We start from the raw sequence: 25,221 nt of genomic DNA, 5'->3' as shown, positions 1-25,221 counted from the left end.
AGATACACCATTCCTTTCTCACCCTCACATCTAAACTATTCCACACAATATTTGTGCATGAAAAATAAATGCATGTTTTTTCCTATCTACAGGCAGTCCCCGGGTTACAAACAAGACAGGCTCTTTAGGCTTCTTCTTAAGTTGAATTTGTATGTACTGTAAGTTTGAACAAGTACATTTTTTTCAGTGTAACTCTAGCCAAAACATTTTTATGTTTTGAAAAAAAAAAGGGAACATACAGGAATACCCCTGTAACGTTTGTTTTTCTGTCTGTGCCCCTGTTCAGAAGATTTCACCTTACTTTCTAAGCTGTGACAAATGGATTTTGAAAATTTTGGGTTGTCATGGAAACAAGGATTGGTGATAAAGCTTCAGTGGGCTAAAAGAGACCCAGAAGGATGGATATATTCAGGACCAAGCAGCATAAAATTGAAAAAAAAAAAAGCTTTATTGACCAACTATAAACAGTACAGTAAGTTACAGGTGGAAACTAGGGCATACTCCAAATAGTAGTGGGCAAAATACAGGACTTCCTGTATTTACCTTTGTGTTGAACACAGAGCGAGGAAGGACTAGAACGCCTGTTGGGTTTTTGCAGCTACGCTGGGCTCCAAAGTGACAACAGTGACAACAATTTCATCAGACAAGAAGTAACATAACTAAGTCTCCATTCACATTTGCCGTTTTGGGATCCCGGGCAGAATTGCTACAATTCTGCCAGCAATCTCAAGTCACACTGCAACTGCGAAACGCATGTTTGGGTGCCACTTATTTTCAATGGCACCTAAACGTGGTGCAGTTTTGCTGCGATTTATCACATGACAAGCCACAGCGCGGGAAGCTTGTCGCCATAAAAGAAGCTCCTGCTTTTTTTTGGGGTGACAAGCTTTGCGTGTTGCAGTTTTTTTGCGGAAAAACCACGCGTTTTGAGTGCCCTTGAAAATGAATGGCACCTGAACATGCGTTTTGTGATTGCAGTTCGATTTAAGATCATGGGCAGAATTGCAGCGATTCTGCCCAAGATCTCAAAACACCAAATTGTCAATGGAGCCTAAAACATACTAAAACATTTTTTTTTTTTTGACTTGAAGAATTTTCCACATTTCCTGTCTGATGAAACCAATGTCACCTTGAAAATAAAGTGAGAGGGAGAACTCTCTAATGGAGCTCCAGATACACAACACTTTTTAAAGTTTTGGATAGAGATAGTAAGGGCTAAAAGATCAGATTTTTTTTTCCCCAAATATAATTTTTATTGAAATGGGCAAAAGCAGGCCATTACATCCACTTGAGAAGACATTGAAAACATCAGACATATAACTTACATGTATTCAGAGAGCAGTTTTGAAAGTATATAGATTTCCAACTAATAAAAAAAAAAAAAAATCAGATTTCTATTGCTCTCTGGTGCTCCATTACAGAGATGTCCCCTCACTTCCTGTTCCAGAAAGGAAACGAAAGAAGTCTGTAACGGGCAGAGATTGCAATAAAATAACAAAGCTACTGAAAAGAAGCATTGTATTGCTATCTATTCCCTGATGCAGATTTTCCCTCACTTCCTGTCTGGTAAACCCTTTGTTGCTAGGACAGGAAGTGAGGAGTAACCTCACTAATGGAGCCCCAGATTGCAGTAAAAACCCACAAAGGTTTTAATCCTTCCCAACTTTATACAAAATGTAAGAAAAGAAAAACTTTTTTACTGAACATACATTTTAAACACATACACTGCGGTGCATGACAATGTATAGATACAAATACATATAAATCAACAAAATACTTACAGACTTTTATATTTAAAAAACAAAGATAACTTATTCAGGAAGTTGCTTAGTTGAACTTCGCTCCAGTTAAAACATAGACAAACCATTGTCCTTTTTCTGTAATTGCCATCTATTCTCCCCTTCTTTACATTAAAAAGAGAAGTAGGGCCAAAGTGCTTTTGACTACACTTCTCTTCTGGGTCACAGGAGTGCACTTATTTCTGCACTCCTGTGACCATGACAAAGATTCAGCCAACACCGGGCTAAAGCCTGCGTTCAGCTGATGTCACAGAGCCGGTACAGGCTCTGCAACCATCCCGGCTTTACAGTTGGGATCAACTCACATGCCAGACCGGAAGCTGGCTTAGCCTCTCAGCATGAGGCCTGAGTCAGCCACTCCGGCCCCCTCTACAGCCCAGCGTCCACAGATCAGACAGCCAGTGACTGACAGTGACCTCTCTCCGCTCAGTTCTCATTCTATACTGAGCAATCAACAGTCATGTGATCACTTGGTTCTCGGTCTTCAAGCTGGCAGGCCATATGGGTAAGCATGAATGTTTATATTTTCTGCACTTCACTTATAAAGGCTTCAATGTGTTTCAAATTCGGCAGGCCGTAAAGAATGAATGTTTCTCTATATAACCGAACACTAACTCTTTTCTCCTCCATCAAGAAAAGTTAATAACAACTCTGAGGTGCAGTGGGAAGGGTGTTTCAGAGCCATATCTATAATACTTGGCCATTATCCACTCATGTGAGATATAATTTAATTGTATTTATCTCATTGTTGTTTTCCCTGTTATCGTTGTTTAAATTCTATCATTTGAAAGCATGTTTGTCTGCTAAAACCATACACTCTATCAAAGACAAACAAGGCGTTAAACATTTTGACCAGAGGTAGGCAAACTTAAAGAGGTGGAGATGTACCTGAACAACACGGAGGAAGTCAAAGATCACCTCACCAGGCAGAGTGTACCCTCCTTACAGCTGATTTAAACCTCTAATTGCCATACTACTGTGTCGTAATCAGGTGCAGTGAACGGCATTAATGGGTTTAAATCAGGTGGTGAGGAGGCAACATATTGCCTCCTCACCACCTGTCAAACACACTCAAATCGCTTATGAGAAGAGCAGCAGTGTCTGCTGCACTTTTAAATGAGCCCTTAGTTGCATTTGGCAGCGGCACAGTTGGGCTCGTTTACACAAAAGTTGGGGGGGGGGTTGGGTTTGGGTGGTAAAAACCCTGCGGTCGAGTAAATGGGGCCACTCTGCAAGCACCCCGCAACTGCATGCTTCTGTGGGGAACAAGGGGTTAAAGCAGGTGGTGAGTAAGCAACACAACACTGCCTGCTTTAACTCCTTGTTTGCTGTACTGCACACGGTTGCAGGGCACTTGCAGGACAGCCTCATTCACTTGAAGGGGTCATGCTTGGCAGGTGCTACACCCACCAACCATGACAGGGCGTATAGCTCTTGCTGCAGCTGTGACATGTGTACACCCATGGCCACTACAGCTAAAAGGAGTGTGGTTGGTGTGGGGGTGGTAAAAATGCATCTCAACTATGGGGCTTTACCAGCCCCAAACTGTAAATGTCAATGAACCCTTATTGTCCTGAGCCCCCTATAAGGCTGCTTTCACAATGAGGTGCTGTGGTTTACCTGCACCGCAGGTGCAGCACAGTGCATCTGCGCTTTGCCATAGACTTTTATTATATCCTGCAGGTGTGGTGCACTTTCTTAAAGATCTGACAAATCACAATCTCCGTGGCTTCTACACAGAATAGTAGGGCTGGGAGCAAGAGCTGCAACTTTAAGTAGAAGTTATGATTATCTACGCGAGGAGCAAGCTCATCATGAATTTCTCAAGCCCAAGAAGCCATAATTTGGACGAATGCTAAGGTGACAACGGCCGGTTGTAGGGTAGGGCCTACTAGAACAAAGGAAATTTTAAAAGTCTCCAAATGCCTATCCAATAAATATTTACAAGAGGGAGTTTCCCTAATTGAAATGGTAGATTGAGCATGCAATGCAAGAATGGCTGGGTCCACAATGTGGACAGACCATTTTTTGTTCAATTCTGGCTCCATAAGATACAAGGCTTTAAAGTCATTAGGAAGGAGGAAGAACCTCTCCAGAGCTCAAATCATTCTATAAAACCCAACTTGTTTGATCCAGCATAGGAAATGGATTTCTAGAAAAGGCCCACATACGGGGGCTAGGCATCGCTATCTTTCCAAAGACTGCCCGGATCATTAAACCCACAGTAGCCCACATATGGTGACAGGGTAAGGAAGTAACATGTTGTGGAGAAAAACCTTGAAATGCCTCAGCTGGAATGTCATGTCAGCTTCCCCTTTGGTTTGTGCTGCCACGAGTTTGTCAGGCAATTTTTGTTTTAAGCTAGAATTATAGTCAGGAGAGGCAAAAAGCGCTTGTGGCTGATAGCCACTGGAATAGGTCGGACCTAGTGACTGTAAATTCTGCATTAAACAGGACGCAAGATGCTCACCTATAACAGAGCCCAGGGGCTGGAGCAGTGATGGAGTTAGCGTTTGCTCTGAAATGGGGGAACCATTATCAACTTGAAAGGAACTTGGAGTTTCCTTAGGGCCTGCAGCAAACTCAAGGCTGTTTGTCCTGTTCCCAAAATCCTCCACTGCCAAGTCTCCTGTGCAGTACTCACAGAATGAACATAGATTAAGGGTGTTCAGAGTGTCTGGTATGAGGAAGTTGCAACAACCCAAGTGCTAACCGAGTTCCAATGGCTGGGTCTCTGCAGAATCTAACAACAGATGGTGTGGCAAACAAGAGCTTGTGTTGTTGCAATAAAATGTGCAGATAGGAGTCTTATAAACACCACGTCACTAAACTGGAGAGGAACTTAAAGCGGATGTGCACTTTTGTTTTTTTTTTGTTTTTTGTTTTTTTTTTACAGTTAAAAATTCCCATCTTTCTAATGTCACACTCACTTTTAGTGTTCTTTTCCTCCATCCATGTCCGTTTTTCTTTAAAATCGTAACTTATATAAATAATATACTGCAGTTTTCATCTTGCTTGTGGGCAAGCCCACAAGCAATCACTTGCTGGTTCCAGTACAGTAGATGTACCAGCATTCCTTGCTGGTTCCCACGCATGCTCAGTGGTAACTGCGCCGAGCGGCGTAAACATCTATGTTGCCATCACAATGGGTGGCGTCATTTGTGATGAAATCCCACGAGAATTCGCGGCTGCTCTCTGCACTGACTTCTGGGATGAATGACACGAGATCCCAGGAGACAGTGCGACGAGGACAGGAAATGATGCGAATACCCGCAAAATCCCCGCCCACAGCTACGCCACAGGGACATAACACAGGCAACATAGACCGGGCCACAGAGTGCTCAATGGACCTGAAAAAAATTTTTAAAAAAGGTCCCTTGAGTACTCTGTGCTATATTTATAAACCAATGAGCTTAACTTGAAAAATTGTGTGAAGATCCGCTTTAAGGATGGGAAGTGCCAAATAGTGAGACACATAAGGCTATGGCAAAGAAAAACTAAACGTCTACCTACATCTGTGCCCTATGAACTGCTTGTGCGCATATCACTGTGGCATGTCTTGTAGAATAAGGATGTAGAGTACAGAGAAATCCCATCTTACCTTGTCTATTTTCTGTCCAAGGTCCACACTTCACCGGTCTTTAGGGTCTGGGTGCCATCTGAATGGAACACAGCCTTGGACCTACATAGCACTCTGTGGCTCACTACACTCGCTGTACCACATGCCAAAGTGACCGGTAAACGCAGGATCCAGTGCCCAGGGAGTATGGGTACCAGTCCCAAGGTTTACTCAAGGGTCACGGGTGAGCAAGGCAGAAGGAAGTCAGAACTTGACAGAGGAGTCAGTGAAAAACTAATAGGAAATTCATCTCCAAGAGGGAAGGTGTCCATACCCTAAGAACGCTGTCAAAAACACTGGAATCTCACATAGTTACACGGGGACACAAGGAAGCAGACCCAGAGAAGCTTTTTGCCAGTATCCAATCACTTGAAGGTTATGGCATAAACCCCATGGTCTATTAATTGATTCCTGTGTTCTGTACTGTACAAAAAAGATACAATCTTTACTAAATGCCTAACACTTTAGTAGGACACCCTTTTTTTCTACAAACATGCATACATAGGATTCGTTTCTAACCGACAGGCTGGCAATAACACCAGATGTACAATTGACCTTACAGATATAGTGAACTGCACCAAAGAAGAAACAGTAATATAGAGCTTAGATGCTGAAAAAGCCTTTGAAAGACTCAGCTCATTAAATGTTAATAAGCAAGTATTTGATCATTACTTGATTAATGGTTTTAGTATATTGTTTGAAAGCAAGATGGTAAAAGTAGAATCCCTTTTTTAAGCAAGCTATAGCATACTCAGCAACTTCATCAATGGGCTGGTGTCCAGATTTGTTGGGGATTTATTACTTTTAACCATTTATACTTTTACATGTAACTATTGCACTGCTGTCAGATGGCAAAGATCAAGATAGCCATAAATGGTAGTTTAGTATGAAGATGCTATTTTAATAAACTATAGCCATCAGCATGCAGGATCATTGACCTGATCAAAGATGTCCTGTGTAATCTCAAAATACCTCATGTTGGAGGTGCTGTCACATCTATATATTATTTTTAATATGCTCTTTAAAGACAGTCACTCTTGTTGTAATCAAGACCCAAAGATAACAAAGCGCAATTTTAATAAAGCACAACCAATACAATTTTACTTAGCAAAATAAATTCCACATATAATAAAAAATAAATCCTTCACCTCCTTTCTGCAGTGCTGGCCAGTTCCTTTGGTCTGTTCACATACAACCCCACTATTACAACCATGCAGTCCAATGCTGCCAGGCTGTATAGGTTTTTGCTCTAGCTTTCCTGGACATTTTGATTTGGCAGTGAGTCAAACAGAAATATTTCCCACAGATATCTTTGGGAAATCTTCAGGATTACATACTGGAGGAGGTGGGAGGAAGTATACATTGCTTGGGGTCTTTTCCTTGTTATAGTACAGGAAAAATGGGCCCTGAAGGCAAATTAAACTTATTCTCCTCCCTAGATAAGTTGTCCCGAAATTCTACTTAAATCTCTGCCTGTTCTGAATAATGTCAGTGTTTTTTAATTCTGATTTTGTAATGTGAACAACAATTGACGACTGTGACTACCAACACAGGAAAACACATAAATCTTATGGAAATAGAACTGATCTTTTAAACCTGAATTACATGTCATACTCTTAACAGAAAAGGGTAAGTGTTAATACGAGTGCATGTTATACCCACACAGATAAAGAAAACAGAGGAGACTGGCTTCAGATGCTGTTTAATGAGGTTTGCCTAAGAACTTTAAACCCAAATGTTTGTGACTTACCCTGAGTGTGTAATGGATAGTGTTCTGCTTCTCATACTGAGACACAACTAAAGTAAAGGTGTGGGTTCCTGGTGTAGTCAAGGGTATCTTTGTCAGGTAATGAGGGCTGTTTATTCTGATTCCATCAATATAAGGTGCAGGATCAGCTGTAAGAAAAATACACCATTAATACCTACCAACAGAAAACATTTCCCATTACAAAATTAAACTGATACAGGGTCCTTTTCAATATGTAGGTTCAGTATGTAGCACGCTGACACCACAAGCCTCGTCCAACACGTTTCACCATCAAACAGTGTCATCAGGGGAACAGGAACACACAAGTGACGTCTAATGCAGTTTATATCGGCTGCGTATATAAACTGCATTAGACACCACTGGTGTTTGCTCCTGTTCCCTTGATGCAGTTTGACAGAAAAACATGTTGGGCGGGGCCTAACTTGTGACGTCAGCGAGCTCACCATGTGGCATCAGTACATGCTGTGACATGCTGTATTTTCTTTTACCTTTGTAAGTACCTGTCTATTGTTTTAAATAAAATTAACAGTTTTACACTATGTGTGGCCTCTGTTCTCCTCCATGAGTGCGGATGTGGCCTGATCTGACATGATGATCCTTGGAATCACTGAAACCGAAAGTTTGTGTCCTGCTGTTGCCATTGCTAAATGTCAGGAGGTCTGTTAATTACATGCCAGCCTGATCTCTGTGGTGGGGATCTTTCATATTTGGTAAGAGGCCAACCTTATTTGTGGTTAAGGGCACGAGTGTCTTGGTCGGCTCTTCAAGATACATTCACAGAGTCAGTGGATAGTTGAATGTTTTCATTCCTTGACTTTACAGGTTTTTAGAAGAACATCACTGATGTTTTCACTTAATGTTTGTGGACTTTTATTTGTGTGGATGCGCACTCATTGTGTGTGTGTATATACCAGTTGTAAAGAATACCCACCGATTTAGTAATTTCATTAATACCAACTGTGTGGGAACATGCAGTCTACTGTACATAAACATGCCTTCATTTCACAAGATGGTTTAATTATATGCCACGCAGCTAGGAAAAGCATGACACAATGAGGACAGACTATCACACACCCACATGCTTACTGTAATTGCTAGAGCTGAAAAACTGCCATTTAAAAGAGATCAAAACTGTGTTATACTTGACAGCTGTTATTTGTCTAGTGAAACATTGACTTGGAAATGTACAAAAGCAGAAGTGGAAATTAGGTCAAATACACATACGATTTAATGCTTTGAACTGGAGTTTAGTGTACACATAGATATCTCCAAAAATTCCCAATGGGCTGTCATCATTTAGAACTGAAGAATTCTAATCCATTATTAAAAGCTTAAAGTGGAGCTCCAGCCCCCCACCACCACCACCAAAACATTAAAAGTCAGCAGCTACAAATACCGTAGCTGCTGACTTCAATATTAGGACACGACGTCGGCACCCCAGCAGATTTTTCAGTGGGCTTTCGGGTGCTGCCTCCACCACTCCTTGTAAGGGAAACCGGCAGTGAAGCCTTGCGGCTGCGCTTTATGAATGGCCTGGTGGCGTAGTAAGGGGGAGGGGGCCGAATTTCCCAAAAGCGGGGACGGGTACCTGTCAAAAACAGGTACCCGCACCTCTTTCTGCCCCGAAAGGTGCCAAATGTGGCAGCAGAGGGGGGAGGAAGCAAACAAGCGAAGCTTCCCATTTTGGGTAAAGCTCTGCTTTAATGTTGCCAAAATCACAAAATATATCCAATCATCATAAGCCATTTTGTTTGCATTAGGCCCCTTTCACACTGCTGCGACTTGAAAGTCGCGCGATTTCAGGGAATGCCCGTGTAAACTTGAGGTCTATGGACCTCAACTCGCATCAAAGTCGGACCAAAGTAGTACAGGGACTACTTTGAAGTTGTACAGATATGAATGGTTATCATTGGGAATCATGGGGTACGACTTGTCATGCGACTCTGCTGTCCAAAGTCGCAAGTAAATTTGCACAAGTGTGAAAGGAGCAGCTCCTTTGCAGCCACATACAGTACCTGGCACCTTCTCAGACTTTCTTACTTTATCAACCTCCAAAGTATCAGACCTATACAGCCATGACACGTTAAAGAGCAGTAGTGGCCACAGCCAGGACGAACGCAAAGTTCTTCTTTAGCTCTGGCTCATCAGTAAACAACATACACAAATAAGGTATTGTTTGTTATGTGTACATTTTATTACCAAAAATAAATAAAATTACAATAATTACAATTACTGGTAGAAAAAAAAAAGTAATACAGGGGGCTCACCTGGGTAGTAAACTTTTTTGCCATCATTCTTGTAAACAACAAGTGTTATAAATTCTCGATTTTGTGCAAAGTCATCCTAAGAGGAATAGAGAAGGAAAGGATGATATATTTTCTTCAATGTTTTCTCATGGTGAATCTGATTGTGTAAGACAAAATTCAAGAATAACAGCCTTCTTGTACATATGTTGTAAGTGTAAGGGGCACATATAAATATATGTGCTCCTTACATTTACAACATATATACAAGACTGTTAATAAATTCTTTATTATAAGGCTTTTCACCAACAAATCGGATGGGGAAAAAAATCAACAAAGTACAACAAGCTGCAGCCAATGCTGTAGTCTCAGAGAGGTACATGAGCACAACCAGGGCTGCTGTTAGAATTCATATATGTAAAATGAGGGTGTAGTCAACGGAGTAATTAGGCTGGGTTCACACTGGTCCGACAAACGCTCCGACATTGGGAGCTCATGTCGCATGACGTGTGAAATTTAATGTTTCTCTATGGGAGCCGTCCTAACTGGTCCGACACAAGTCGTTCCGACTTTAGAAATGCTCCCTGTACTACTTTGGTCCGACTTTGATCCTACTTCAGCCTATTGACTATCATTGAAGTCGGATCAAAGTCGGATTGCCGTCTTGCATGATCCGACTTCGGCACGCGACTTGTGCTCAGATGTTCTTGAGGGGGAACTCCGCGCCAAATTTTAAATAAAAAACCGGCATGGGTTCCCCCTCCAAGAGCATACCAGGCCCTTGGGTCTGGTATGGACCTTGAGGGGAACCCCCTACGCCGAAAAAAACGGCGTGGGGGGTCGCCCCCAATCCATACCAGACCCTTATCCGAGCACGCAGCCCGGCCGGACAGGAATGGGGGTGGGGACGAGCGAGCGCCCCCCCCCCCCCTCCTGAACCGTACCAGGCCGCATGCCCTCAACATGGGGGGTGGTGCCTTGGGGGAGGGGGCGCGCTGTGGCCCCCCCACCCCAAAGCACCTTGTCCCCATGTTGATGAGGACAAGGGCCTCTTCCCAACAACCCTGGCCATTGGTTGTCAGGGTCTGCGGGCGGGGGCTTATCGGAATCCGGGAGCCCCCTTTAATAAGGGGGCCCCCAGATCCCGGCCCCCCACCCTATGTGAATGAGTATGGGGTACATCGTACCCCTACCCATTCACCTAGGGAAAAAGTGTCAATTAAAAAAAAACACTACACAGATTTTTAAAGTAATTTATTAGACAGCTCCGGGGGTCTTCTTCCGACTTCGGGGGTCTCTCCGGTTCTTCTCCGCGCTCTCCGGGTCTTCTGCCGGGCTCCTCCGCTATTTTCTGCTCTTTTGCTATAGCGGAGGAGCCCGGTCTGCTGCCTTCTTCTCTTCGGGGGTCTCTCCGGTTCTTCTCCGCGCTCTCGGACCTTCTGCCGGGCTCCTCCGCTCTCTTCTGCTCTTTTGCCGCTCTTTTGCTATAGCGAAGGAGCCCGGTCTTCAATCTTCTGCCTTCTGCTCTCTTCTCCTGATGTTGACACGACGCTCTCTGGGGCTGGAATGCACTCTGAGCGCTCCGCTCTGACTTATATAGGTGGTGACCACGCCCCCTTATGCCGTCACAGTCCCTGGGCATGCTGGGACTATGACGGCATAAGGGGGCGTGGTCATCGGGTGATGACCACGCCCCCTAAAACGTCACAGTCCCAGCATGCCCAGGGACTGTGACGGCATAAGGGGGCGTGGTCACCACCTATATAAGTCAGAGCGGAGCGCTCAGAGTGCATTCCAGCCCCAGAGAGCGTCGTGTCAACATCAGGAGAAGAGAGCAGAAGGCAGAAGGCAGAAGATTGAAGACCGGGCTCCTTCGCTATAGCAAAAGAGCGGCAAAAGAGCAGAAGAGCCCGGCAGAAGGTCCGGAGAGCGTGGAGAAGAACCGGAGAGACCCCCGAAGAGAAGAAGGCAGCAGACCGGGCTCCTCCGCTATAGCAAAAGAGCAGAAAATAGCGGAGGAGCCCGGCAGAAGACCCGGAGAGCGCGGAGAAGAACCGGAGAGACCCCCGAAGTCGGAAGAAGACCCCCGGAGCTGTCTAATAAATTACTTTAAAAATCTGTGTAGTGTTTTTTTTTAATTGACACTTTTTCCCTAGGTGAATGGGTAGGGGTACGATGTACCCCATACTCATTCACATAGGGTGGGGGGCTGGGATCTGGGGGCCCCCTTATTAAAGGGGGCTCCCGGATTCCGATAAGCCCCCGCCCGCAGACCCCGACAACCAACGGCCAGGGTTGTCGGGAAGAGGCCCTTGTCCTCATCAACATGGGGACAAGGTGCTTTGGGGTGGGGGGGCCGCAGCGCGCCCCCTCCCCCAAGGCACCACCCCCCATGTTGAGGGCATGCGGTCTGGTACGGTTCAGGAGGGGGGGGCGCTCGCTCGTCCCCACCCCCATTCCTGTCCGGCCGGGCTGCGTGCTCGGATAAGGGTCTGGTATGGATTGGGGGCAACCCCCCATGCCGTTTTTTCGGCGTAGGGGGTTCCCCTCAAGGTCCATACCAGACCCAAGGGCCTGGTATGCTCCTGGAGGGGGAACCCATGCCGGTTTTTTATTTAAAATTTGGCGCGGAGTTCCCCCCTAAAGATTCATACCAAACATAGTGCCGGGCATTGGCGGGGATCCAAGTCGGATCCCCGTTCATTGAAAGTCGGACACATGCCGGCTTCATGTCGCAGGGCAAAGTCGGATCCAAAGTAGGACGGCTGTCGTGTCGCACCAGTGTGAACCCAGCCTCAGGCCAATATCCGAAGTAAGTAGACAAGAAAAGAAGCAACCCCCTAGCGGGACTTTAAAGGCCTACAACATAGTAACAATTCATGAAAGAGTATGAATTAACAAGAGAAGGTTTAAAAAATCTCATGTATAAATTTTATTAACAAAAATCATTAAAAGCAGCAGATTATGGCTGGTGCAGAATAAAAGCCAACATAGTGCAAGTCATATAAATATATACAGTTCTACATATTCTGAAAGTACCACAATGAGGACACCGGGGCGAAACGTACAGGGAAAACACCCTGTTAGAAATCACGGGGCCCCATACAGTCTAACTGACAGGGCCCCCTTGGCCCCCCCCCCCCAAAAAAAATATGAAAATTATATTCTCACAATACACTAAAATAATTATTAGTAGACACAACACATATAACGTAAAAGATTCCTAGTAAATAGAAAAGATAAAACTATATTGAGGTAATAATTAAAGTTATGCTATACACCAGCTGTATGAACACTTTGACAGGCATGTGGATGCAAGTGTATGGTCTCCAAACACTGAAAGTGTGTATTTGGGGCCAGTCGCCCACACCTGCACACTTATCAAATTAGGACCTGCGGCTGTGTTCATACAGCCGATGCATCCTCAGAGAGTAGCAGATAGCTCCATCTGCACGAACAAACCGCTCATTCAGACTGTATGGGTCAGAGAATCCGTGTAAATGAGCCCTTAGTTTTAAAAAATGATTTATTACAATTTTTAAAAATGATTTATTTTTTTACAATTTATTATTTTTTTACATTTTTGAAAATATTTTTTACAATTTAAAAAAATATATATATATATATTTTTTTTTACAATGCTGTTGTGGGGGCTTAGGTGAAAAACCAGGGGTCTAAACCGGCCCCTTACATCTCACCTTTGAGAAAGGAACTGAGGACACAGACGCTTCAATTCCTTTTTCTGTAGTCTCAGCTATACTGCAGATGAATGAACAGGAGACAGAGGGTCCTGTTCATTCATACACTGCAACATAGAAAACACAGTTTACTATTCTGTAGTTATGAATGAATACAGTAAGTGATCGGTACTGATCACTCAATGTGTTCATTCCCTAAAGGAAAAAGGGGGGAGGGGGCACACAGGGGAGCACAAAGCAGGGGGAATCAGATATGGGTAGGAGAGCGAGGGGGGACCGGTGCGGTGTGGGGTCAATTACAGGAACAATGCCTTGTGTGTCTCTCCCTGCAGCAGCTAAAAGCCGGTGGGAGGGAGAGGGGGAAAAACCAGCTTTCAGCTACTGCAGGGAGCCATACAAGGCATTGTTCCTGTAATTGCCTCCTTCTGCAGCCCCCCCACCCCCCACCTCCGCTGCACCAATCCCCCTCCCTGTCCCGCCCACATCTGATTAACCCTGCAATCAGGATATGACAGAAGTTTCCACATAACAATCTTAACATAAATAAAGATGCAAAAAACAATACATTATGTATACAGACAACCAGTTTTTAAGGGTTGGGCCATGTTATGTAGAACTGTCCTTTCTGGATTCCCAGACAGGGAAATCCTGTATTGCCCACTATGTCTGTGGAGGAGTGGAAGTAGAAATGAGCAAGGATTGTGAAGGGGATGAGGGGTGGGGGCGTCAGAAGGCAAAGGAGAAATGGTGGGAGAGGTAGGGGCCTTGTGGTAGGAAGATGATAAATAGTATCCCCCCCACCCAAAAAAAAAGTGTTAAATGTTTATGATACATACTGTGTTAGCAATGCCATTCAGTTAAGGTTTAACATGTGCTTAAAGAATATATATTATATAACCAAGTATGTTACAAAGTACCGAGAGGAAATGACTGACACAGTAAATTCATTAATGATTTCTCAGCTGCTTTTGTTCTAGTCACATATTTACTTACTTATGCTAGAAAGGTATGCCAGCATTATCGCTCATAAATATCTGTGTCCCTGACATGTAAATGACATTGTTTTTTCTGGGCGTTGGGTCAGTGGTTGGTAAATGGATAATAGATAACAGAATACATTTCTTTTATAAACTGTACCAGCCATTGGTTAAAAAAACATCTATTATTTTTGCTCTATGTCTAGTGTTGCAAATTTTACCTTAAATCAACTCTTTTCACAGAGGCAGAGGCAATCTCCAAAAAAGACTAACTGAATAGCATATAATTATTTCCAAATAGATGAATGCATTCTTAAAAATATTTAAACAGCCTTTTTTATGATTTTGTAGTGTACACATCCATCCAGTTCAAAATGCTTTATTAAAGTAAATGTAAACCGTAACTGCGGGGTAGATTTACTAAAGCTGGTGCACTCGGATTCTGGTGCAGCTGTGCATGGTAGCCAATCAGCATCTAACCCCAGCTTGTTAAATTAAGCTTTGGCAATAAGCCCCTCTTCATCGTTCAAACATTCAACAACAACACACTGGAACAGATCCCAGAAGAAACTGCATTCGGAACTCTTCAAAACCACATTATCAAACAAAATACAATCGCTAAACGTAGACCTCTCAACGGAACAAACACTCAACTCCCTAAACAAGGCATTACTACAAACAGCAGACTCAGTAGCACCAAAACGCAGAACACTCATCCGCAAAAAAAACTCGAGATGGTTCAACGGCACTCTCACTCTACTCATGCAAGAACGTAGAAGAGCGGAAAGAGCATGGAGAAGAAATCCTACCATGGAGAACCATACAAACTGCAAAATAATCACTGTGAAATACCACAAAGCAATTTTCACAGCCAAAAAAGAACATTTCTCGAACACCATCTCAACTGCCTTAAACCGGCCGCGGGAACTTTTCAAAATAGTCGCCCAATCAATGAACCCAACCTGCTTAGAGCCCCCAGCAAACGATACTCAAGAATTCTGCAATGAGCCATCTAATTTTTTCATCGACAAAATTGACAGCATTCGGAAATCAATTCAACGGAAAAAAGCAACCAACCTTACCCAACCAAAGCAAAAAGAGGACATTGACGCGAACAGCACACAACCGCCAGACTTCTTCTTGACCCCAATCACCACTGACACGACTAAAAACATTACGAGAAGCCTTCGAGACAGCACATCACCAAACGACATCATTCCCACAAAACTCCTGAAAGAATGCTCCAACATCCTGGCTCCCACTATAACACACCTCATAAATCAGTCATTCAAAGAAGGGATTGTACCAACCACCCTCAAGCAAGGCATCGTCAAACCCCTGCTAAAGAAACCTAATTTCGACCCTAAAGACCCTAACCACCGCAGACCGATAACAAGCCTCAACACCGTCTCCAAGATTATGGAGAAAGCGGTAGTACAACAGCTACAACGCCACCTGGACACGCATCAACTTCTGGACACTCTACAATCAGGTTTCCGCCCAGGCCATGGCACGGAAACTGCACTTCTAAAAATATGGGACGATGCATTTGAAGCAGCAGATGACGGAGAACCATGTCTCCTGGTACTGTTAGACCTCAGTGCAGCATTTGACACAGTGGACCACAATACTCTACTTGTCCGGCTCACAGAAGTAGCAGGAGCCACAGATTCTAGTCTAAAATGGTTCGCATCCTTCTTAGAGAACCGCTCGCAGACAGTGAAACTAGGAGCATTCACCTCGGAAACCCGGGCAATCTCCTGTGGAGTCCCTCAGGGATCACCCTTGTCGCCAGTGCTATTCAACATTTACATCCGCCCTCTCCTCAAAATCATCAAAAAATCAGACCTCTGCTTCCACTCATACGCAGACGATACCCAAATCTACTTTCAGATCACCGGACAAAAAGACCACCATCAGCAACTAGGGAAATGCCTCACTTTAATAGATGACTGGATGACCATTAGTTCCCTCAAACTCAACGGGTCAAAAACAGAACTTCTCCACCTACACGCTAACCAAAATCCCAAAACCAAGACTCCATGGACACCTCCCGCCATCTTTGGACAGACCATCTCTCCGAGCACCAAAGCAAAAAGTCTTGGAGTTATCTTTGACTCAGAAATGACAATGGATGGACAAATAGCATCAGTAGTTAGCGGATCTCACCATCTCCTCCGCCTGTTACGCAGACTCATCCCCTTCATCCCAGAAGATGACAAAGCAGCAGTAGTTGGAACAATCATCAATTCCCGTCTCGACTACGCAAACTCACTCTACTTAGGATTACCCCAATATCAGCTTACGTGCCTACAGGCCATTCAAAACGCGGCGGCAAGACTACTAACAGGAAAAAAACCCTGGGAGTCCATATCCCCATCCCTGAGGAGCCTACATTGGCTAACAGTAAAGAATCGGATCACATTCAAGACCCTCTGCCTCACCCACAAATGCATACAAGGCAACGCCCCTCAATACCTCAGAGAGAAAATAAAACATTGCTCACTGAATCGCAATCTGCGATCATCTAGCCAGAACCTCCTCCTAGTTCCCAAATATCACTACAAAGCAAGGGGAGAACGAAGATTCGCAGTCCAGGGACCTCGGCTATGGAACTCTCTTCCGACTCACATCCGCATGGAAGAAAAACCATCTGGCGTTCAGGAAAAAACTCAAGACTTACCTCTTCCAATGAAGCTGACAACACAAACGCATCAGCGCCTTGAGGCGATTCAGTTCGCATTTGCAGCGCTTTACAAATCATTCATTCATTCATCATGCCGATTTGACATGTCCAATAGCATGCCAAATCTGTACCTATTGGCAGCAACGGCACACTCCGTATCGTTGCGATGCCGACTTTGCAGCGCTGCACCGATTACCAAAAGTAGTTCCTGCACTACTTTTGGCGACTTTGGTGGCGATTTGATTTCAATAGACATCTGTGCATGAACCCGCACAGATGTCTTTCAAATCGCCCCCGAACTCGTACGAAGTTCGATTGGTTTCTATGCAGAAGTGAGCCTGATTTTGCACGTTCCAGCTTTAGTAAAAAAAAAAAGACAAAAAAACCTTTGTGACAGTAACTTTGTGACTCTTATTTACACTAGTGCATTTCCTCTTGCATTGTCTGTCGCGCTGGCACGCATGACAATGGAAATTACATTATTCTTTATGCTGCCTGTTCACATCAATGCAGAGCAGTGCATGTTTTTGAAAGGTGCAGGCACTCTTTTGGTGCAGTACAACACATTTTTTGCCCCATAGACTTCAATGGGAACACATAGAAAGTGCATATAAAATGCATGTACATGGGTTTTTAGCAGAGATTGGTGTTTATAAACCCAGTCTCCTTAACCTACAAAAAATGCATGAAGCATGAAAATGCATAAAAAAATATGTGTATAAAATGTACAAAGACGCACAGAAAAAGGCACGATTATGCAGCAACACTAGTCTGAACCTAGGCTAAGTTTGCTAAAGCACTGTGTATCATAAACAATTGTCATATTGTTAAAGGAGACTGCGGTATATAAAATATACGTACTTAACTATATGGCCGCAACATTGGTGCGATGCTGTGGCTGTCCCTCGCTGGCTCCAAGACTGAGAACCGAACAATTATTTAACCACTGATCGCTCAGTTCTCGGTCTTCAGTGAGCAGAGAGCAGTGATTGTCAGTCACCGACTCTCTGCTCTGCCACTACAATGCTCACTGGAGTGCTGGTCTGTGTAGGAGGTGGGAGTGGCTGGCTCAGGCTGTCACAGCAAATTGTGGGAGTCCTTGCGATCCCCGTCACTTCCAATGGCACACCAATCATGGGTGCGATCTTGCCGCAATTGTCACCCGACGAATCGCTGTAAAATTGTGCAAACAGAAGCGCGGTATGCCTGACGCCCAATAGAACTTATTTTGGGCGACAGGCGTACCGTGTTTCTGCTTGCGCAATTTTACTGCAATTCATCAAGCGACAATCGCAGAAAAATTGTGCCACAATTGGGGTGCCACTGGAGGTGACAGGGATCGCAAACTCGTCCTGCGATTTGCCGTGATTCGGGATCGTGGGTAGAATCGCAGAAATTCTGCTCACGATCCGGAATGCCTAGATGTGAACGGAGCCTTACCGCGGAGCCTGCATCGGCTCTGTGACATCAGTCCACAGAGTGGATTTTCTGATGGTGACAACGTTGGACCATTTTTGTGTAATGTGTGTTAAAATGACCCTTGTAAGTCTACATTACGTTTTGACTGTAAAAGCCATTTCACAAAGACTAATCAAAGAGTCTTTTGAAATGGCTGGCAATACCCAAGTTGCAATAAGGGAGGCATTTTAAGCTTATAAAATAATTGCCTTTGTGTGATAAAAAAACACTTCACATGTGTAGAATAATATGCTGGGCTATTATAAATAAATGTGTATCAAATACAACTCAAGTGCAATCAAATAAAATATAGTGCATAGTGTATAAATGAACATCAAAAGTTACTAAATTCATCACATACAAAGTGCATAAATCAAATATATTGGATACTTATCACAAAAAAATAAATATACTGTATATATGTTTATACAATACTATAAAAGTGTTTGTGTGGAAAATGAATAAGACTTTCAATAGTTATGTGTTCATTTAATGCAGAAAAATAACACACTGATAATATTTATTTTGTAAGTTGAGCATCTTTGATGTGCAAATGATCATGAGTTTTAATAAAGAACACATGTAAAATAATTTTGTGCATCGCTTGCACTTGTGTACACTACAGCGCGGTGCCAGTCCTGATTATACACAAGCTGTACAAACCTTGTCAGTGATATGTCTGCTTAGCAGGATCCATACTGCAGCTCCCCCTTTAGGGCACTGGACGTCAAGCTTGTACTGAGGATTGTTTGCAAGACTGTAAGCATCTTTCACTGGGCCCTGCTTTGCATCCCATGTACTTAAAGAAAAAAAATATATAAAAAAAAAAGTTCCTGTAACATATGGTACTTCATAGGAAACTACAGTGTGAATATACTTCAACTCATATTGCGTGCCAGCTGGGAGTTTTCCACAAAACATCATCAGAGCTGGAAGCATCATTTCCTCCCCCAGGTGCCACTTCCCCTGATTTCTCTGTCAATATTAACTATCAACTTGTCCCCCCACGCCAAGGTCCTAGGTGGAAACCTGGACTCCGAACAAACCTTTCGGCCCCACATCCTATCGCTATCCAAAATTTGCCGCCTCAACCTCTGCAACATCTCCAAGATACCCCCCTTCCTAACCAATGTCACTACAAAGGCTTCTGATCCACTCCCTGGTCATTTCCCGCCTTGACTACTGCAACTCCCTTCTCATTGGCTTACCTCTAAGGCTATCCCCACTTCAGTCCATCATGAATGCTGCTGCCAGGCTCATCCACCTCACAAACTGCTCAACGTCTGCTATACCCTTCTGCCAATCCCTCCATTGGCTGCCACTCAATTAACTAATTAAATTTGAAATACTAACAATAACTTACAAAGCTATTTACAACCTGGCCCCCAGCTACATCACTAACCTAGTGTCAAAATACCAACCTAATCGTTCTCTTCACTCCTCCCAAGACCTTCTGCTCTCTAACTCCCTTGTCACCTAAACCTATGCTTGCCGTCAGGACTTCTCAAGAGCCTCTCCCATTCTCTGGAATGCTCTACCCCACTCTGTCTGACTTTCTCCTACTTTGTCCACTTTCAGACGATCCCTGAAAACTCATCCCACTCACATAACAACTGTACATTTCTTTTCTCCATCAGCACATCCCTCACAGTTATTACCTCTTGTATCTCTTGACCTTCCCTCTTAGATTGTAAGCTTTAACGAGCAGGGCTCTCCGATTCCTACTGTATAAAGCGTATTGTATTTGTACTATCTACCCTCAAGTTGTAAAGCGCTGCGTAAACTGTTGGCGGTATATAAATCCTGTATTATAATAATAATAAAAATGTGACTCCTTAACTAATAGTTAAGCAACACTGCTGTTGGTCAAACCAATACACAAGGGCACAATGAGTATTATGGTTTTCTGAACACTACCAAATGTTAAAACTGTAGCTGCTGACTCTTAATAAACAGCCTCTCACCTGTCCCACAATCCAGCGCCGTCCTCACCCTGGTTAGTTCTTCATTAGCTTTCTGGTTCCCGGCATCTTAACTGTGGACACACAAGCTGTCACAGCCGGGTGCCCACTACGCATTGCTTGAGCTGCGCTGTGCACTGTGACTGGTCCCACAGTCTGCTGGGACCTATGACGTGTCCAAGAAGACTGCGAGAAGGGAGGGGAACCTCCGCTCCGATTGCCTAGGTGGCCGAGGCAGATATGGTAGCGGGTACCTGTCAAAATCAGGAACCCGCTCCCCCTTTCCCCAAAAGAGCCATAGGAGGCCTTAAAGCGGAACTTCCCCTTTTGGGTAGAATTCCACTTTAAGTTTAAACAATGCCTTTATTAAGGGGTTAAAAAAAAGCGAAAAACAATAAAATGACAAACCTGTGAATACAAGTTGATTCTTTGAAGAGGCTTGGGTTCCAGCTTAAATAGATGACATCATAGTACTGACACAGATCGTCCCATGTAATCCAAAAAATACCTAGGAATGAGAAATATCTAAAGGATAAACTGTAACTATATGTGGTAGGGTCTATAAAATATATTATATATATATATATATATATATATATATATAATATATAATATATATATATATATATATATATATATACACACACACACACACACACACACACACACACACATTTTCAGTTGTGTTTAAAAAAATTGCACTAATGTACACATCACATCACAGATTCCATAGTTACATTCACATCAGTCCTATATATACACACACGCACACACACATTTAGATCCATATATTTTTGGACACAAGCACAATTTTCATACTTTTGGCTCTCTGTGTCACCAGAATAAAATTCAAACAAAACAATCAAAATGAATTTGAAGTGCAGACTTTCAGCTTTAATTTAAGGTGTTGAACATAAATATTAAGTACAAATTTTAAGAAGTGCAACAATTTTTATACACAGTCTCCCCATTTTCAGGGGCTCAAATGCAACTGGACAACTGAATATTATCATAAATAAAATGTTCATTTTTAATATTTTGTTAAGAATCTTTTACTGGCAATGACTGCCTGAAGTCTGGAACCCATGGACATTAGCAAATACTCCTTTCTGGTAGAATATTCCACTTCTTTTCCTTCAAAAGCTCCTGGGTTGCTTTTGCAGTGTGTTTTGGATCATTGTCCATCTGTACTGTGAAGCGATGTCCAATCAACTTTACTGCATTTGGCTGAATCTGGGCTGACAGTATCTCTCTAAACACTGCAGAATTCATCCGGCTGCTTCTGTCTTCTGTCACATCATCAATAAACACCAATAACCCAGTGCCACTGGAAGCCATGAATGCCCATGCCATCACACTGCCTCCACCATGTTTTACAGATGACGTGTGCTTTGGATCATGAGCTGTTCCAAGCCTCCTCCACACTTTTTTCTTCCCGTCATTCTGGTACAGATTAATCTTAGTTTCATCCGTCCAAAGAATGCTTTTCCAGAACTGGCCTGGCATTTTTTAGATTTTTTTTGGCAAAGTCTAATCTGGCTTTTCTATTCTCCAGGCTTATGGATGGTCTGCACCTTGTGGTGAACCCTCTGTATTTGCTCTTGTGAAGTCTTCTCTTGATTGTAGACTTTGACAATGATACGCCCACCCCTTGGAGAGTGTCCTGTATTTGTCTGGATGTTGTGAATGGGTTGTTCTTTACCATAGAGAGGATCCTGCGATCGTCCACCACTGTTGTCTTCCTTGGACGTCCGCCTTTTTATGATGCTGAGCTCACCAGTGTGTTCTTTCATCAAAATGTACCAAACTGTTGCTTTGGCCACTCCTATTGTTGCTGCTATCTCCCAGATGGATTTGTTTTGTTTTGGAAGCCTTACAATGGCTTGTTTCACTTGCCCAATAGATTCCAAATGCAAATACCACACTTAGAATCAACTCCAGACCTTTTACCTACTTAAATTAAACTCAATTAAACCTGAGAGTGTGCACTTTGTGCCTGTGTCCAAATATATTTGACCCAACTGCGATATATATATATAAATATTTATTTGTTTAGTATATACAGTATACACACACTTTACCATTGTCAATTTTCTGAGCTGTTCGTGGATCAAAATTCAAGTACTTCTGCAACTCAGGGGTCCAGCTCCTCTCATCCTTCTCACAAAAACGACCTTTCCACCTTAAATGGCTCCAGGGGTTCTTCAACTGCAGGAACCTCAGCGTCTGCAAAGTAACACAATAAACAGATACAGATAAATGTACAACGGTTCTGCATTTTATGCAACAATAATTTTATGCTGTTTATTTAAACAACGCACTGTACATACGCCTTTTACATTTTTTTGTGTGTAGCAAGTAAATCCATGCTTATTGTATACATTTTTAATAAAAATAAACAATATACAATGTACAGTAGGAAATAGCTACTCTTTAAGATCTCACATTAAGGGCTTGTTCACACATGAGGATGGGTAGGGGGCAGTAAAACCAGGAAGTTAAGCTGCAGTTTTAATGGCCCCTCCCCCACCGGACTGCCCACATGAACACTAAAGATAGTCGTTCATGGGTGTACATATACCGCGGGAAAATGTAAATAGCAAGTCACTTTAGCTGAATGGGTCTAATGCAGTTCTATGGGGCCCTGCTGGAACTGCTCTGCAACTGCATGCAATGCATGCGAATGCGGTGCGGTAGTAAGACAATTATAAGGTTAAATCAGGGAGTGCGGAGGCGACATATTGCCTCCTCCCATCCTTTCAAACACCTATGAACAGAGATCTGAGCGTAAATCACCTTTCAGAGGAGACCCCTGCTGCACTTAAAAAGGAGTCCAAACACACATACTGTAACTGATAAGTAGTGTGCAGAAATCTCTAACAGGTGAACAGAATTCGGCATTGAGCGGCATGTTGTAAACCAACTTCTAATTAGCTGCAGTGCACTGCTACAACTATTATTCTATGGATTCTACATTTATCAAGATTTCTGGATGAAGAATTGTGCAAACTAACTATAATAACCATATTCTTCTCCCTTCTATTTCCTAACATTGCACTGGGAAAGTAAAAGGAAGGATCTAAGTGGTTTGTATTGTGTAAGGAATAACCCTTCAATTAGACATTTTGATTTGTAAGGCCTTGGATTACTAAAGAACATCTAAGCCAAAAACGAAAATGTAGTATATTGCAGCTTACCAGCACTTAGATATGATGGCTGCATAGGTTTAGTTTTTCCTGGATTGTTTTTCATTTATATTCTCCTTGTGACAGAATTATTCCTGCCCTAGATTGACAACACTAAAGCCTGGTACACACGGGTCGAATATTGGCCAGTTCAACAGAAACCGGTCGACATTCTGCCTATGTGTACAGCAGCCCGTCCAGCTTCTGGCAAATGGGCATGCTGGAAAACCAGCAGCTGATCGGCACCCAATCAGCGCTGGCAGTCAATGGCTGTGAGCGCTGACCGGTTTGGGGGGGAGGGGGGGTAAGGGAGGTCCCCCTGCCAGAACACAATAGCTCAGCAGGGAGATTTCTGTACTAACATCGGATAGTACAGCAAGCACTTTTTTTTTTCTTTTTCTTTGTTAAACCTAGCGTGCTAAAAAATAAAATAAAAAAATATGTCATATGTGTCAGTGTGCTTAATGCACTGCGCTCTGACCCAGGAGGAGCAATGCCCCCTCTTTTCTCCCTTACAAAGGGAGATGTTTTGTTGTTTACAGAAGACAGCTAGGAAAGCTGATAACATTATATGAGATTTCAGATCAGTGCAAAGGAAGTTAAAAGGACACTGGATTTCTGGCAGGATCAAAAGATATTTTTATGCACTTGCTCAAAATGTTCTTGGTCAGAAAAAAGAAACTTATGCAGCCACCACATCTGAGGACTGGGAAGCTACATTATACAGTCATACATTCTCATTGGGTTTAAATATACGGTAAATCAATTCTAACATGTGCCCAAAGCTCAATGTCAATGAGACAATGCAGGAATCATTTTTATTTGCTAAATAAATGCTGTGACTGCAGAGTACTCAGCAATATAAAATTACTTTTGCTAAGAACAGCATTGAACTGGTGCAAAACAATACAAAAATTCTAGGTAAGAGATTCCCGTTAAATAATCGTAAAAACCAGAAGTAAGTAACGCATTTAAGGATATATGTAATATGTCAACAAACATGTAAAATCAAACCTTGTATTCCCTTATGTCCAGAACAGCGTATGCATGTGTAGGGACCAATCCCCACTTTTCCCCTTCTTCTTCAGTCATCACTCCTGTAGCTGTAGTAATAAGTACATCACCTTTGTGAAATCTGAAAAGAATACAAACAGAATAGAATACCATTAGAATAGAGCCAAAATGTGGATTTTTTTAACCTCCTAATGTCTGAAGGTAAAACAAACGGACGCCAGCAGGTGCCGGCTCCCTGACAACCAGCTTCTTTGAGCTAGAGCTGTCATATTTAGCAGTGGTAGTAATACCGCTGCTAAATGTTTCACTTCCCGCCGCAGAAAGAGGTACGGTCTGTAGTAAAATAAGCATTTAAAAACACGAAATAGAAAAAAGTTTTTTAGTGAATTGCCTGCTTCTGAGATCAATATCAAAGTTTTTTAAACACAAACATTTGTGTGATATTTATCTCTTAGGCCTAGTACACACGGGCCGAATGTCAGATGACATTGGCCAGCCTGTGTGTATGGCAGCTGGTCCAACAGAAGCCGACCGTTTGGGCAGCTTCTGTAGGACGAACATGCTGGAAAACCAGCAGCAGACCTGCTACCGATCAGCGCTCTCAGCCAATGGCAGAGAGCGCTGACTGGAGTGTTCTGGCGGGGGAGATCGCTGCACTACTGTCGGATTGTTAGCACAGTGGCTCCAACCACAGCTGTCAGTTTTTTTTCGTTCAACAACTAATGGTGTGTACTAGGCTTTAGTGAACTGACCCCAGAGACTGAAACAAAAACCTAAAGGTTTAACAATTTCTTGACTACTTGATTACTGTTT

At 43.1% G+C, this 25,221-nt stretch overlaps 1 protein-coding gene across 2 annotated transcripts in view; it reads right to left on the bottom strand.

Annotated features, from left to right (window-relative positions):
- Window positions 1-25,221, bottom strand: part of CAPN7 (calpain 7) — a 106,358-nt gene that overhangs the window by 7,240 nt on the left and 73,897 nt on the right. For both annotated transcript variants that reach the window (XM_073630316.1, XM_073630317.1), the window contains 6 exons: window positions 24,409-24,529; window positions 22,291-22,435; window positions 20,618-20,717; window positions 18,912-19,047; window positions 9,454-9,529; window positions 7,169-7,314 (listed from right to left, as the gene is read on the bottom strand). In XM_073630316.1, coding sequence (XP_073486417.1) covers window positions 7,169-7,314; window positions 9,454-9,529; window positions 18,912-19,047; window positions 20,618-20,717; window positions 22,291-22,435; window positions 24,409-24,529 — 724 coding nt within the window. The remainder of the gene's footprint in view (window positions 1-7,168; window positions 7,315-9,453; window positions 9,530-18,911; window positions 19,048-20,617; window positions 20,718-22,290; window positions 22,436-24,408; window positions 24,530-25,221) is intronic.

Source organism: Aquarana catesbeiana, linkage group LG05 (assembly GCF_042186555.1).
Source record: "Aquarana catesbeiana isolate 2022-GZ linkage group LG05, ASM4218655v1, whole genome shotgun sequence".
NCBI lineage: Eukaryota > Metazoa > Chordata > Amphibia > Anura > Ranidae > Aquarana > Aquarana catesbeiana.
The sequence above is the reverse complement of the archived record's forward strand: the minus strand, read 5'-3'. Positions and strand labels throughout refer to the sequence as shown.